Genomic DNA, 16,868 nt, shown 5'->3' on the forward strand with positions numbered 1-16,868 from the left:
TATTATCATCATTTCTCCTGCTTCTGCTCTTCCCTGACTTTCCCAGTCAAACTCTCAGGCTGATAGAATACTTATATCTTCTGGCAGGGATTCTGCGTCCAGGGTCGAATCTATATCTGATATTTCTGACTTGGAGATTCATCCGATCTAACATTTTGGCATGATCTAATACCATCCACAGTCCAAAGATTTGGAAAGCTTAAATACATTTCATTAATGTTCTGCCCATCTCTGATCATGTCCTGCTCACAGACTCAGAATGAACGTCATAATGCTGCAAACGCTGGTCTGAGCTCAGAGAAACCTGACAGTGCTGTCTGTCTGTTTACCTGTCTGTCTGTCTCTTAACTATATGTGACAGGTTGAGTGTTTTTAATATTTTCTCTGGCTCTTGGTTCATTAGAATTAGTTTTCACATCTTAATGGTTGTGTACCTCTCAAATGGGAAGAAACGCAAACTGGCGCTGCGTCTTGACATTGAGCAAACCTGTGCGGCGCAATCACTGAGGCGCGTTTTAGAGGCTTTATAAAAAGCATGTTTAAGTGTGGTCGTGTCATTCTCCCTCTACGCGTGTTCGTGTTCTGTGGGCAATTAAGGTCTATCGGCTTTTATTTCCTGACACTTTTCCCTGGGACGTGTGTGACAAGTGGCGAGCACAGTTAGCATTAGAGTTGGGGTACTCAAACAGATAGATAGATAGATAGATAGATAGATAGATAGATAGAGCAACCTCGGTTGCTAGGGTGTTTCTAGTGGGTTGCTACGATGTTCTGGGTGGTTGCTAGGGTATTCTGGGTGGTTGCTATACTATGCGGTTGCTAGGGTGTTCTGGGTGGTTGCTATGGTATTACAAGGCAGTTGCTATGGTGTTCTGGGCAGTTGCTAAGGTATTTTGGGTGGTTGCTAGGGTGTTGCTATTGCTTGGGTGTCCCTATTTTCCTGAACTGCTTTTACATGCCCTTCACTCAAACATTCCTGATTTTGGATCCTCCTCCTTCCTAATGTTATATTCAGCCCACGCATCACACAGTGTTTGTGCCGCACTGACATTGAGTGTTCGGAAAGATGATGTTGCTTTGTGCCGATTCTGATACCCGTCGTGTGTAAACGTGCAGGTCAGCCTAACTGAGCCCTCCCCATAAAAACAATTGTTTATTCAGAGACTACACTTTTTCTTTAGGTCTTTAATGATTATTATTATTATTTTAAAATTTAGGGAACAGAGTAACAAAACAAACAAACAAAAAAACAGGAAAATCATTAGGAATTCTATATAAATCGAGATCTCCGAGACGACTTCGTGACAGAATCTTTTGAGCCCATTCTTTTACTCCACTCGTCTTCCTTCTGGTTCTTCCTTCGTCTTCTGGAACACCAGAGGAAGAACTTTAGGCCCTATTTTAACGATCTGAAACGCAAGTATCAAACACAAAACGCAAGTAACTTTGTGGGCGGATCTCGGGCGCTGTTGCTATTATAACGCGAGATAAATGACTCTTGCGCCCGACGCAAATCTAAAATGGGTTGGTCTGAAGTAGCTGCATTATTCATAGGTGTGGTTTGGGCGTAACGTGAAATAAGCCAATCAGAGATCACAGCCAGTTCACAGCCGATTAGACTGACGTTCTCATAAGGGCCGTAAAAGACAGAGAAGTGACATTTTATGGGGATGGAGAAACCCACCCAAATTAGCTTCGTTAAACAGACGTATATAATTTGGATAAATGTGTAAGCTAGATTTATGCCTATTTTTTCACATCTTCATGGACACCACAATGATTTCCCTCGTGTGGAATATGTTTCCTTGTAATTATGTATGATTTGCAAAAATGAGAACGTCTCTATTATGTATGTAACCCTCGTGCCCTGAGTAGGGAACGGAGACGTTACGTCAGTGACGACGAATGGGGTTTCGCTTAGAAAGCCTGTCATCTTCGAGTATATAAAACGAGCCAATGGCAATGAAATGCCATGGGTCTGCGGAATTTGCATAGCGTAACTCTGCCCCACCTCGTTGGTATATAAGGAAGTATGCCGGCAACATGCAGATATGTCTTTGCTGATGAGCCGAGACTGAACTCAGGCGTTCCAGTGGTACAGCGGAAGTGGTAGGGAGACGTAACGTAAACGTAAACGAAGACGAAAGAGACGTTCCCTTTCGTGGTCACTACGAGTTTAATCACGCCACCTCGGCTGTCTTCCAGTGCCCTGCGTAAGTCTGAGCTCCCTGTCGTGAGACTGGCACAGACGAAGGACTCCTACTTAACACAGGAATACCAAGGTACACTGGGAAGCATATATGCCCAGCCCGAAGGAGGGGACTTGGAATACACATATGACCCAGAGGGACTGCATATGGAGTATCACGGGGGTGTCCAGCCGCAGGTGGAATGTTTCAACCCCAGGGGTGGCTTGCCAAGGGAAAGGCATGCTCAGAGAGGCTTACAGTGCAAATGCACATGTGGGGGTCGCCCAGAGGGGGAACCATGCACATGGAGGCACCTAGCCAGGCGCCTAAAGCTGCCGGTGGCATAACTCTGGCATTGACGTCAAAAGTACTGGAGGAGACTCAGGGCTTATTAGGCTCACATGAGGAAAATATCACACGTATCCCGTCCGTGGAGAGGAATGGCAAGCAAGCGAAGACACCTGAGCAGAATCTAGTACTGGCTGGTTGAAGCGAGTACATGAGAAGAAACTGGCTCCACTCGGAGATTGTAGAATCTTGCGAATGTGTTAGGTGTCGCCCAGCCTGCAGCTCTGCAGATGTCTGTTAGCGAGGCGCCATGCACTAGAGCCCAAGAGGAGGCCACACTCCGGGTGGAGTGGGCCGTCACACCAAGGGGGCATGGTCGTCCTTGCTGCTGGTATGCCAAAGCAATGGCGTCCACTATCCAGTGAGACAACCTTTGCTTGGAGAGAGCCTTTCCCTTCAGCTTCCCACCATAACAGACAAAGAGCTGGTCTGAGGTCCTGAAACACTGCGTTCTGTCTACGAAAGCACGGAGGGCACGTACTAGACAGAGCAGTGCCAAGGCTGGGTCTGCCTCCTCCAAGGGCAGCGCTTGCAGGTTCACCACCTGGTCTCGAAAGGATGTGGTGGGAACCTTGGGCACATATCCAGGCCGGAGTCTCAGGATCACGTGAGAGCAGGCCGGCCCGAATTCCAGGCACGCTTCGTCAACCGAAAATGCCTGCAGGTCCCCTACCCTCTTGATGGAGGCCAATGCAACCAGGAGCGTTGTCTTAATTGACAGGAACTTAAGCTCCACTGATTGCAGAGGCTCAAAGGGAGCACTCTGCAGAGCAGTTAGAACTACTGAGAGGTCCCTAGAAGGTACGAGAGGAGGGCGAGGAGGATTCAGTCTCCTCGCTCCTCTCAGGAACCTGATGATCAGGTTGTGCTTTCCCAGAGACTTACCTTCAACTGCATTGTGATGTGCGGCAATGGCGGCAACATACACTTTCAGGGTGGAGGGAGACAGCCTTCGCTCCAACCCTTCCTGCAGGAAGGAAAGCATGACACTGATCGGGCATTTCGTGGGGTCTTGTTTGGAAGAACACCAGTTGACAAAGAGGTTCCACTTCAACACATAGGCATGTCTCGTGGACATGCTCTAGCGGAAGTGATGGTAGCCACCACCACTGGTGGTAGGGTACTTAAACCTGCCTCATCCTGTCCAAGAGCCACACGTGGAGGTTCCAAAGATGCCATAGGGTGCCCCGTCCCTGAGAAAGCAGGTCCTTCCTCAGAGGGATACTAGTTCTGGGAACCAGGTCCGGTTGTGCCAATACGGGGAAACCAAAATGACCTGCTCCTTGTCCTTCCTGATCTTGCGCAAGGTCTGCGCAAGAAGGCTCACTGGGGGAAACGCATACTTGCGGAGGCCCCGCGGCCAGCTGTGCGGCAGTGCATCCGTGCTGAGCGTGCCCTCGGTCAGGGAATAAAACAGGATGCAATAGAACGAGTCGTGGGAGGCAAACAGACCTGTGCGGAGGCAAACAGACCTGTGCGTCCCCGATCTGATCCCAAATCATCTGAACCGTCTGGGAATGGAGTCTCCATTCTCCAGGGAGAGGCCGAAGCCGAGACAGCTCGTCGGCCGCACGGTTCAGGTCTCCTGGGATATAAATGGCTCGAAGCGACCTCAGATGCTTCTGACTCCATATGAGGAGGTGGCGGGCGAGATGCGACATACGGCGGGAGCGCAGACCACCTTGTCGGTTGATGTACACTACTGTCGCGGTATTGTCTGATCGGACTAGTACGTGCTGACCCCTGAGCAACGCACGGAAGCAGTGCAGGGCGAGACATACAGCCAGAAACTCGAGGCAATTGACATGCCAAAGGCGCTGGGGTCCTGTCCAGGAGCCCGCGGCAGCATGCCCATTGCACATGGCGCTCCAGCCCGTGGTGGAGGCATTTGTTGATACAACAACATGCCTGGAAACTCGTTTTAAGGGCACTCCAACCCGTAGAAAGCTGAGGTTCATCCACGGGGTGAAGGCACCTTGGGACTCGATCGCGAAGCCAAAGCTGAAGCGGTATTATATAAAGTGGCCGCGAGCAGACTGAGGCGCCTGTGCCTACAGCTAGGTGGAGGCAGCAGCGGGCCGTCGGGGCAGGACATGTTTGAGAGCCTCAGTCTGCTTCCGAAGAGGCCAGCCTGGGATATAGGGGTGTCGAGGAAACGGGTTCGCTCGGCCTCCCGCATATCAGCCAGGTTTAGCCACAGGTGTCGCTCCTGGACCACACATGTGGACATCACCTGACCCAGGGAGCGTGCGGTCACCTTCGTCGCTCGGAGAGCAAGATCCGTGGCAGCACGCAGCTCATCAAAGAGCTCTGGGACAGTCCTCCCCTCGTGCATGTCCCTGAGCATCTGGGCCTGGTAAACCTGCAGAGTGGCCATGGCATGCAGTGAGGAGGCCGCCTGCCCCGCAGCTCTGTAGGCCTTCACCACAAGGGTGGAGGAGAACCTACAGGCCTTGGAGGGGTGGTTTGGGTCGCCACGGGAAGAAGCACTCTCCGGACACAGTTGCATCGCAACAGAGCATTCAACCTAGGGAACCCCAGTGTACCCTTTACCGGCCGCCTGATCGAGAGGAGGCAAGGCGGAGGAGGTCGCTGAACGATCACGGGAAGACAGGGTTGCCTTCTAGGACCTTGTGACCCCCTCATGTATGTCCGGGAAGAAAGGCATTGGGGTCGTCCAATCGATCGTCCAGCCGTGAGCGCACAGGGTCGGGTGGCGGGGACCACTCGAGCCCAATGGCCGCGGCTGCCCGGGAAAGCATGGCCGTCAGCTCGGGATCAGACTCAGGCAATGCTGGCACACCCGAAGGCGGTAGCACAGTCGAATCGTCATCTCCCGATGACTCCTGCTCACCTTGTGATGTAGCAATCAACATTGTGTCATCATCAAGGGGGGTGTGGAGTGTGGAAGAGTCGGCGCTTTGTTCCACACCATCACCCTCAGGTCACCCTGGCCACCAGCCGAAGTACCAACTCTCGCGGAGCAGGGAATGTGCAGGGATAAGCAGGGAATGTGCACTCGCTGTCACACCAACATCTGGAGAGAAGCTTGTCTCGAAGAGAGTAGAGATGAAACTCAGATTGGCTTGTGGAGTGAAGTGAATAACTTGGCTCCGAAGCGAAAACATATCTGCATGTTGCCGGCGTACTTCCTTATATACCCACGAGGTGGCGCGGAGTTACGCTATGCAAATTCCACAGACCCATGGCATTTCATTGCCATTGGCTCATTTAATATACACGAAGATGACAGGCTTTCTAAGCGAAACCTCATTCGTCGTCACTGACATAACTCGTAGTGACCATGAAAGGGAACTGCTGCGTCTGTGTAGATGAGAGAAGCAAAGTGTATGCGCATTGTGCACATGCTTCATTATGGCCAAGCATGCGCCCTTAAAATTGCATCTGAATAACATGGAAATTAAGTGTCACTTAGGGAGGCATGAGCCAGACAACTGCATCCTGCTACAAAACAAATCCACACTCAAGTTTGTTTAACACTAGACCCCAAATGGAGATGGGCCAAATACCCCCCTTGAGATGTCCCAGAGAGAACCCACTTAAATTACAGATTCCATAAAAATAAATAGACAAAAACACAGCAAATTTATAAGGGAGACAAAAACAGCAGCGTAGTTTGGGTCCTTGTATCCTGCTGATTACAGATGCGCTTACACTGCTCCGAACTGGAAGCACGCCGTTAGGCACGCCCCCCCAACTGCGTCAGAACAACGTATATAAAATGACTGCATGCTGCAATATGCCCTCACTGCACTGTAGCAACTGAGATTGGACAAATAAGCGACCCAAACTACAGGACTCCATCAGGAAAAAGCAAAAGAAGGGGAAAGAAAGAGTGACCAGAAACGGCTAAACGCAAACTCTATTTACTTGAGCGTCTTGCTTTTATTATAAGTGCAATCATGATAATGATTAACCAGCCGGTATCTGACATAGCTGAGTCTATGGGGAAATTATTCCAATTCTCCACCAGGGGGAGTAACGGAGGGAAATACCCAATCTGCTACATTTACACTTCAGTCTGCGCTTTATTGGGATATCATGGTCTTACGCTAATTTGACCTGTTTATAAATCTGGCCCTATATTATTACTATATTACTATACTAGCTATTATTAAATGACAGCTCAGCTACTGTTTTTAGTGTTGATAAATGTCTAATTATTTTCCCACAGATGCAAAGGGAAATCTTGCACTTAAGCTGTTACCCGTTTTACTTCCACCGCCGCCTAACAAAATTAGCAGAAAAACAGTCAGTCAAAGCTTTCATTGACATTCAACCTGTAAGTGCAAGACATTTACCTAGATTATTTTATGACTTTACCAGGTATTTTTTAAGACCAATAGCTTGTGATTTACACATTGATCACATTCTGCTCTGTGTGGGAAATGTCTGGAGTTGCATCACAGATAATTGAGAAATATATTGTGTCTTCCCTTTCCTTCAGGATTGTCTTTAAAACTCTCTTCCCACACATATCAATTAATAATTTTGAGTATCAGAGCTTGGATGATGTGTCAGCCTCGTTCCTGTCTTCTTATTCCTAATTTTATCCAAGTGGTGTTTAAGGAGTGGATCATAATGTGACAAAAGTTCAACTGTGCTGAGGAAATTGCCATTATGCACATCATCAAGGTTTTTAGTTTTGCCATGAAAGGCAGGTTTCCAGATGCTAAATGTAGCCTCACATCTAGAATTCCTTCCAGAAGATCTCTGCTTTTCTCAACTTCTGTTTGTAATTGATTATTGATACCGCGTCCTGTAATTACTGAGTGCTGTAGGTTTCTCCATTTAACCCTCAGACAGTCCTCTGTCATTTCTGACCAAAGAATTTTCTGTTTTGAATTTTAAAAAATCACAGCTTCATCGGAATGTTATGAAACTTGGTGACTTGTATGGCATTAGGTATGTGAATACAAAAAAAAAAATTGAGGTCATGATCCGAGCATGCTAAGTGGGCATAAAAAAAATAGTAACGATTTTGGTCTTCGGTCAAAAATGACCGACCCATAGGAAATGAATGGGAAATTGACAAAAAAAATAAAATTCTTCGAATTTTTGTGTGTACAATCTACAAATCGGCCACAATCCTAAAAAAAAGTACACAGCTGTAAAGGGGTGACTCTCTACAACATCAAGAGTGCAAAAAAGACACACCCACACACATACAAACACACTTTTATACACATACACACCAATAAATTTTGATTACAAAAAATCTGTTTTGAATTTTAAAAAATCACAGCTTCATCGGAATGGGTGAAAAAAAATACACAAAAAAATAGGTCATGATCCGAGCATGATAAGTCGTCGTGAAAAAAATATTCACACTTGTGGTCTTCGGTCTAAAATGACCCCCATAGAAAATGAATGGGAAATTGACAAAAAAAAATAAAAATAATAATAATAATATTTTACATAAAGTGTTATAATTGAATGAATTGCATTTTTTGTTACAAATTTTGTAAAAATAAATAAATAAATAAATGTGTTCATAAACAGCTGGGGAATTCACATGCCTCTAGTGCTGTACATGCCATCTAGTGGTTACACCATGGTTCTACGCTTTCTCTCCATAATCTCACCAGATGGTGCTAATCTGCTTCAAACATTTTTTTGAAGGCCTAGACTCTATATTGAACTAAAATACTGCATAAAAAAAAAAAAAAACATATATATATATATATAATTTTATTTATTTTTTTCAATGGCAAAAATGGCTATTTATAGACCATAAATATTGCATAAATATTAATTAATTCAATAAAATTCTCTCAAAATACAAAATTAAAAAGAAAAAATATCATAGAACAAAAATAAATTGCATTGGTTTTACTGGGATGGAGGAAGTTTCATTTTTAGGTGTCCGGTCACTTCTGACCGGGAAGGCCCAGGATGTGACTCCGAAACGAAGACCGTCTGAGGGTTAACAGCAAGTTCTGTGGACTCTGTTGCTTATCATAGATCCTGAGCCATGATACTTCAGACATCTTGTATCATCTCTACGGCTTAGAGCACTCTGGGGACCCATTGCAAATATTCTGGAAATGGTTTCCCTTGGGAGGTTTCCCTTGGGAGTCTACATCTCCTTCAACATTCCCTTTCAATGCCCGTTCATTGGTCTGGCCATAGATCTGGGTCATCAACCAGGATGTAGTAGATTACTATATAAATTATAGTAGTATTATATATATAAAATACTACAGTAATCATATATATATATTCCACAAACATAAACAAAGAGTATTCAGTCTACAGGCAGTATGATACCAAAAGCTTAATACAATGGCAATTATGGCACTAAACCGACTACGCCACCCCGGAAATTGGCCAGGGACCCACAGGTACATCAAGTGCAAAGCACACAGATACGCAGTGGCTGAAACAGATATCAGACAATGATAAAGCGTTTCACAATTTTATTCCTAACCACATACAATAAAATACAAAACTAGTATCTTTTAATATACAAACATTAAAATTAATACATCAACCATAGAACATGTTTCACACACACAGTTTCACCATTTCAGAATTGGGGGATTTGTCTTGCCTATCCAATAAACACTGCAACTACTCGTGCTCTCACCACACAACACCAAACCACCCGCTGTGAACACTGCAGACCGATAGCCGAACCGCCACCACACACACAGAGGACTCTGGCTAGTACTGGGACCCCAATTCTGAATGGAAAGGAAAACAATATGAGACACAAGCAAACACACGCACATACACATTCCACGTAATGGTCTGTCGATTAAACACTTATCACATGCTGCCAGAAGGAATCAGTTTGTCGCACAATGATGGCAACCATTCACTGGCTGATACTCATTAACTGTTGTCAGCCCAGAGCCTTCCTATAAAGTTTAACCCCAGATTAGATTACAAAAGAACATTCAAAACACGCAAAAACAACTTTGAAAAACAAACTAAATTCAAAGAGACATAATATTCACAATGAAACACAATAGTAGTGACAAAACACATAGCTTCTCGCCACTGTAAGTCCTAAGGTCAATGCTGGAAACAACTAAATTTAAATGGCTTGTTTAACTAATTGGACACATTGTATTTTTAGTCAAAATGCAACCGAATGCATATTACATTTATTTACCTTAATCAGGATTTGTATGAACACTATATTAGTGTTGAAAATATCTCCCTTGATGTTAATCTATTGACACACCTATTGTAGTATCAACACACCTGCTGTAAATGGAGCTTGTTAGGGGGAAAAAACACACTTTTGCTCTTAATGGTCCAAACCCCAAGGGGCACAGCACAAAGCAGTGTGGGCCCCTTCACACAGAGCGAGCGTTCAAAGCAACGTTAGCTTTCATCACTACAACGGAAGGCCCACCTCTCCATTTATTCAATTGGACAGTGGAAAAAAACACGATGACGTCGGTCACTTTTTCCGCTCGGAGTTGCTTTTTCTTCAACTGCAAAAACACGAGGCGCAGCCAGCGGTAAAACGCAAGGCACCTGGGTCGCATAAACAGCACGCAGAACGCTCACTGCAATAGGAAAACAATTAAAAAATGCCACCTATCACTGCAAAAAACACGTTAGGTGTGATCAAGTGTAAAAAAAAGTAACACTACTTAAAGTGTAAGTTTAAGTCGATTTAGTGTGTACCTATAAACACAGAAAAAGTGTTCAAAAAGGAAGGATTTATGCCTTAATATGTTTTTAAATTTTGAAAGACGGAATTAGATTGCATTTTAAGGAACGTTAAAACAATTAGTAAACTAATGAAATTAGTAACAAGTAAAAATAATTTTAGAATGATAAAGTAGTTATTAATCTTCCAATGTATAAATATCCCCATTGTTCATTGTTATTTCCTGCAGCCATGGGATCACAGACCATTGAAGTGGCAGCTCTAGGAAGACCTCTGTATCCTGGTATGCTTTATGACTGCTGCAAGGATACCTTCATTCCAGGTGGTGAACAGTACCTACTAAAATGCTTTACTCTCTTTTTCACCCAAATGTGTATCAACAATGTGGTAATTTAGAGATTTAAGAGAAAGGACACAACTATTAAATTAGTAGTCTAATACAAAATCGGCATGTTGACATTGCGTCCTCACACGTTAATATTCAACGATATTATTGATCTGCCTGCATTGACACCATTAGCCTATGTGAGAACTGAACTGAGATGGACGATGACGTCACATTTTGTTTTCCAGAGCGGCTATACATATATATATATATATATATACTGTATATATATACTGTATGTATATATATATATATAAATTAATTAAATGAGTACCTTTTTTTAAAACAAAAATTAACCATCACTGAACTTACTTAAGCTGGACGATGGTGCTATTTTCTTCTAGAAACAAAATTTGTTGCATTATTTTTCTGTTCTCTTTGTAAAGCTGTTTCGAAACAATCTGTATTGTAAAAAGTGCTATATAAATAAAGGTGACTTGACTTGACTTAACTGATAAAGCCATGTCTCATTTCAGGTGCCACTCTGTGGGATAAGAAGTCACTGGATGCAGATTTGGACACCCGTCCAAAGCCCATGACAGATTTGAAGTTCAGTAGCTCCGACTCTCTCTCCAGTAAGTCCAGTCTCCTGGATGTGAGTGCTTCCCTGAAGGCCAGCTTCTTGGGAGGGCTGGTGGAGGTGGGAGGATCTGCCAAGTTCCTGCGTGACACCAAATCCTCAAACCAACAGTCCAGAGTTACAATGAATTACAGGGAAACCACCAGATTCGACCAGCTCACTATGAGCCATCTGGGACAGATCACTTACCCTCAGGTCTTTGACCAGAAAACTGCAACTCATGTGGTCACGGCTGTACTGTACGGAGCTCAGGTCGTCTTGGTGTTTGATCGGACATTTTCAGAAGACGAAGAAAAGCAGAAGATTGAGGGAAAACTGAATATCATGGTCCAGAACATCAAAGGATTTTCTATTGAGGGACAAGGAGCTTTACAAATGACAGAAGATGATAAGAAAATGGCTGAGAGCATCACCTGCACATTTTATGGTGACGTCCGCCTTGATCTGAACCCCACCACTTACATGGACGCCCTAGAGGTGTACAAGAAGCTCCCCACTATACTGAAGGAGAATCCACAGAATGCAGTTCCAATAAAAGTCTGGCTCTATCCTCTTTCTCTACTGGATACAAAAGCTGCTCAGTTGGAAAGAGAAATCACCACACGTCTGGTTTCCAACACTGAAGATATAATAGAGGGGCTGGGAGAAGTAGAGAGGACATGCAACGACTTCTCCAGAAAAACTCTGGTAAATGTTTTCAAAGACATCAAAGAGAGGCTCCGTTTATTTCAGGGCTCTCTTAACATTTACAAAATGGTATTCCTAAAAGAGGTGGCCAGGGTCTTGCCCGCTATACGAGGAGGAGAGATGGAGCAAAATTCATTGGAAGACATCCTGAAGATCCACCACAGCTCCCCCTTTAATGCTGACACGCTTAACCAGTGGTTAGATCATGCAACGGCTGAACTTAACATCTTGAGTTCTCACACCGAGATACTGGAGGGAATCAAAACTGAAGACTCAAACCGTCTCAACACCATCCTCCTTGATCCTAATATTGATGTTGTGGTGTGCTTGACCTTCACATCTCTGAAGTATGAAGACCCGTATCTTTCAACCCTGAAGAAGTTTCAGGAATCTGACGAGTTTAAAGAGCTAGATGTGGGAATGAAACCACATTCTTGCACTTTAGCATCTGTCAGAAAGTGGCACAACGATCCTGGTGTCATGTCAAAGATGAGAAAGAACTTAACTCTTTTCAGAAGTTTTTCAGAGGCTAATAAAGATGAACAGAGATATCGATTCATTATTTCTGCCATCTCCGATCCCTCCAGTCCAGGCTCCTCTATCTATCTGTATGAAACAGGGAATCTGACAGAAACACAGTTCCAGCCCGTGTTGAAGCCTCCTCCACCAGAAGTGATGAAGGTCCTGGAGGACAGTGTGTCCCTGAAACTGCAGAAGTCCCCAACTGGAGAAACTGTGCAGTTCAGAGTGGAGTACCAGCAGGTGAAAGCAGATTCTGGCTCTGAGGAACAGTGGATTATCAAAAACACCGCTGATGAAGTCTTTAACATGACTGGATTGGAGTCTGGAAAGCAGTACTTGATCCGCTACAGGATAGTGGGTAAAGTGGGAGTGAGTGAAGCCAGTGACACTCTCGGCCCCATACAGTCTCCAGGTGAGTGTCATATGCACATTTCTTTGCATTAATATTTATCTTAAAATATATCTATCTATATATATATATATATATATATATATATATATATATATGTGCATATATATATAAATTACTCTTAAGCCCACTGTAGAAAGACCTCAGTCATACGAAATGATTATGATTAATATAAATAATATATTTAACAAATGCAAATCTCATTATTTATATTCTTTAATAATAATCATTATTAATTACTCTTAATAAATGCAAAGCATACAGAAGTTCGTTGTAGAGGAAGTAATTGAACTAACCACAGGAAAATAAAATCTATAAATTAAGGTATGACAACAAATTCAAGCTTCAATCCAGCATGATCTCATGAGAATACATGTGTATTTTTACATATAGTGTAGTACTACTACACATACATTTATACACTATAATGCAAAATATTTACGTATGAACAACATATATACACATTTGTACGTATTCCTATTTATGATATTAAAGGGCACCTATTGACTATATGACTCTATATGACCTATATGACACTTTTCACAAGATGTAAAATAAGTCTCTGATGTCCCCAGAGTATGTATGTGAAGTTTTAGCTCAAAATACCCAACAGATCATTTTTTACAGCATGTTTAAATTGTAATTTTTTGGGGCTCAGAAAAACGCGCTGTTTTAGTGTGTGCCCTTTAAATGCTGCTGCCGGCACAGGGGGGCGGAGCCTCACGAGCTCTTAAGTCAGGACAATCTCATCTGATAATATCAGAACAGAAACTCTCAGTTGCGGTGTTCATTTCGACTCGGAGTCGTACAATAATGCCCACAGAGCCAGAGAATATATGCTGTATGGACATAGAACAGGTATAGTTTAGTTTAATTATGGTTATAACTTATTTGTCATCTGCTTTTATCCACTAATACAAGCCTGCTGTAGCAAAACCCGTCCGAATGATGACCAAAATATACTGATGAGTTCAGTAAAGTTTATTGTACATCACACAAAAGATGAGCGTTTGTTTTACTCCAGAGAATCTCTGTAAGAGCTGAATAAACATAGTATAAGAAGTGCGCATTAAAGTCTTATCCATAAACTCTCTCTCTCCCCCTTTCATTATCAACAACATACACAGCGAAGTACACAAAACACTCTTTACAACTAACAGTAAACAAATATATACACACCTTTTCAGTGGGTGCTAAATAAACTGGTAAACCTTATATCCGTAAAATGACTCGAAGAGCTGTCATAAAGAGCGCACTCTCACATTAATTTCTGCCGTGATCAGTAACGTTAGGCCTGTCGCTCCGGAGACCGTAAGCTGGATCACAAACAGTACAGATCCATCCTTGAGTAACAACGGGAGTAAATGAAGACTGCTATGTTCATTCTTACATCCATCAACAACACACCTCAATCGCTTAGAAGACATTCTTGTCTACAGCTGCTCAAGCGTCGAACAATGGCGGACTCTGTGTCCAGCTCACTCAGGGCGGGTCTATGCTCAAACTGAAGTGTCACTCAACAGTCGTGGGAGGGGCCTGCTCAATTCTACGTCACATTGCGCCGAATCTGAGAACAGCTCATTCTGAGACAGTGCTTATGATTTATTGAGATTGTAAAAAAAACACTGGGTGGAATTTTAGCATTCTGCGGTGGTTTTGCTCACACACTGCCAACACACAATTATGTTCAAACACCATGTAAAAGTGAATTTTGCATAATAGGTGCCCTTTAAAATAATGGCATTAATGTTTTGGCTCTATTGCATTCAATTGTCTTATCAATTACGTTTTCAGTTGCATTTATTAATTGCAGTTTACTCATTTACTTAATAAGAAATAATAACATTTCACTCTGTTTGTGACTTCTGCTGCAAACTCATTTCAGAGGATTATTACATGATGTTAAACAAGACTACACTTTAAAACCGTAAAATGAATAACATTTCTTTAATCGTTTAACCATTTTGTTATATTTAGTTTGTTTGCCGTGAGAAGACACAAAAGGCGTTTTCTCCTATAGAACAATAGTTGACGATAGAACCATGAAATACACCTGTACGAAAGCCCAACAACGCCCCCTGGAGGTATCTTTATGTATGTGACTTTGTTGGTGCTTGAACGTGCATGGACAAGTCAGTGCATTTCTGAACCAGTGTCAGAGGGCAGTCTATATACACAGGCGGAGAGACTGACTTGTTTTCTTGCACAAAATGGACTGCTGCATGTGTGTTGTTTCCGTGAGTGACTGATTAAGAAGTAAGTTATCGGTTTTACATTATGTGCTGTTTAAACTTTAATATTCTGTGTATTCAGTTACTGTCATTTGAATAATAATTATATTTTCGTGTAAATTGCATGCTGCCCAAGTCCATGTCAAGTCATGTTGAAGCTAGTTTGAGTCTGTATAGTTGTATATGTTCTGCAGTAATTTAAATATGTAAGCTAAATTATTTATGCTATATATTTAGATTCTAAATATTGAATGCAACTTGAATACTCTTTACCAAAGTAATGCGAACTTATGGTTTACAGATTCTACCTCATATTTAACATTTAATAACGTGATTTACTGTAACTTCTGTTATGTATAGTGACTATTCTCGCTATGCTAATCTGAATAACACCCTTCTGCTGGGACACTCTCTCTCTTGCTCCAGTTTCTCTAACCGGAAACCCCCACCACCTTTTCTACTAGTGCTTAACCGAACCCTCTGAGTGTCCCATACGCTCGTATAACACCAAAACACAACATAAATTCACAAAAGACATCCCTTTTATTCGCTCGTTGTAATCCAAATCTTTAGAATCCACACATTTGCAAGAAACAGATCCAAATTTAGCCTTTTATTCAGCAATCTTCGGGCCCTATCTTACACCCGGCGCAACGCAAGTGTTTTTTGCTAGTTTCAGCCCAACGCAGTTTTCACTTTCACGTCCTGTTTGAATAGCAAATGCATTTGCGCCCATTTATGCGCCCATGGGCTGCTGGTCGGAAACCATGGTGTGTGTTCAGGCGCATTATTGGTGCATTGCTATTTTTAAAATTCTAATCAAATGATTGAGCATGAGACATTTATTGATCAATCAGTGTCTCTTTGAATAATAATAAGGAGGTTGAGGTTTAATCCAAGTCTTATGAAGCGATATGATTACTTTGTATGATGAACAAAGTGAAATTTGAGTCCTACTCCTTCTCAAATCAAATCTGTGATCAGTTCATGTCTACAGAAGCCAAATCAAATATGGTGACATGTCAATAATATCAAACCCTCAATAGTGGTTGTGTCAGGGTTTGGGTTATGTAAACAGCAGAGACATTTCTAAATATCTTCTGTGTTGGAGGATGTAACGATGACTGACTCGGTTGAATGTTCGAATCCATGTGCAGTGCTTTATTTAGTACAAACAAATAGATAATCCTGAGGGTTGTTCCATAAAAGACGCTTAGAAAAGCGGGGATTAAACTCCAAAACCGGACTTGAATGAGCCTAACAAATAAGTTGGGGCTAAAGTGGTTCCATAAAAGGTAATTGAAGTTCACGCAATCTCACTAATTTGATCCAGGTTTATCAAGTCTAGATAATTGCGTGTGCACGCGTTTCTGAAGCAGCCCTAGAGGTCGATCGTGGATCAAATCGATCCACCATCAAACATCGTATTTTTTATGCTGTTTTTTTTCCCCCTCAGTGCAAAACTTACATTTTACAGTTATATTCTCCATCTGTAAATGTTAGAAAGTCATGCAAATGTATCCATTTTGCTGCTAATCTTCATACTGAACGAGCGTTGCTGCGCGCCAAATAGGAGCGCAATAATTCTGACTAAAATATACATTTTGCTTGGAAAATTAATACGCAATATTTTATAACACTAGAAATATCTTCTAATTATAATAGTTTATCTTTAGGATGTTGGATACGTTGCAGTGAACTTCTAGCGAACAGAAGTACTTAAGTGAACAGAAGTAGCCTAATTCAGGGAAGTTTATTTTAAGAAACTAAATATATAAAGATACAAAATATAGTTTTGGGTATAGGACCTATGCTACTTAATAAAGATGATGTATACTTATTTAGAATGCTGAGAATTACAGCTTT

The 16,868-nt window shown here is 42.6% G+C and overlaps 1 protein-coding gene across 1 annotated transcript in view; it reads left to right on the top strand.

The window, feature by feature from the left end:
• LOC311081649 (neoverrucotoxin subunit beta-like) overlaps window positions 1–16,868 on the top strand; it is a 29,268-nt gene that overhangs the window by 9,329 nt on the left and 3,071 nt on the right. The window contains exons 2-3 of the mRNA XM_084112248.1: window positions 10,418–10,510; window positions 11,050–12,774. Of these exons, the coding sequence (XP_083968374.1) occupies window positions 10,420–10,510; window positions 11,050–12,774 (1,816 nt within the window). The 5' untranslated portion in view covers window positions 10,418–10,419. The remainder of the gene's footprint in view (window positions 1–10,417; window positions 10,511–11,049; window positions 12,775–16,868) is intronic.

The sequence above is a fragment of the Abramis brama genome (assembly GCF_963993115.1).
Source record: "Abramis brama genome assembly, chromosome: 4".
Taxonomy (NCBI): Eukaryota; Metazoa; Chordata; class Actinopteri; order Cypriniformes; family Leuciscidae; genus Abramis; species Abramis brama.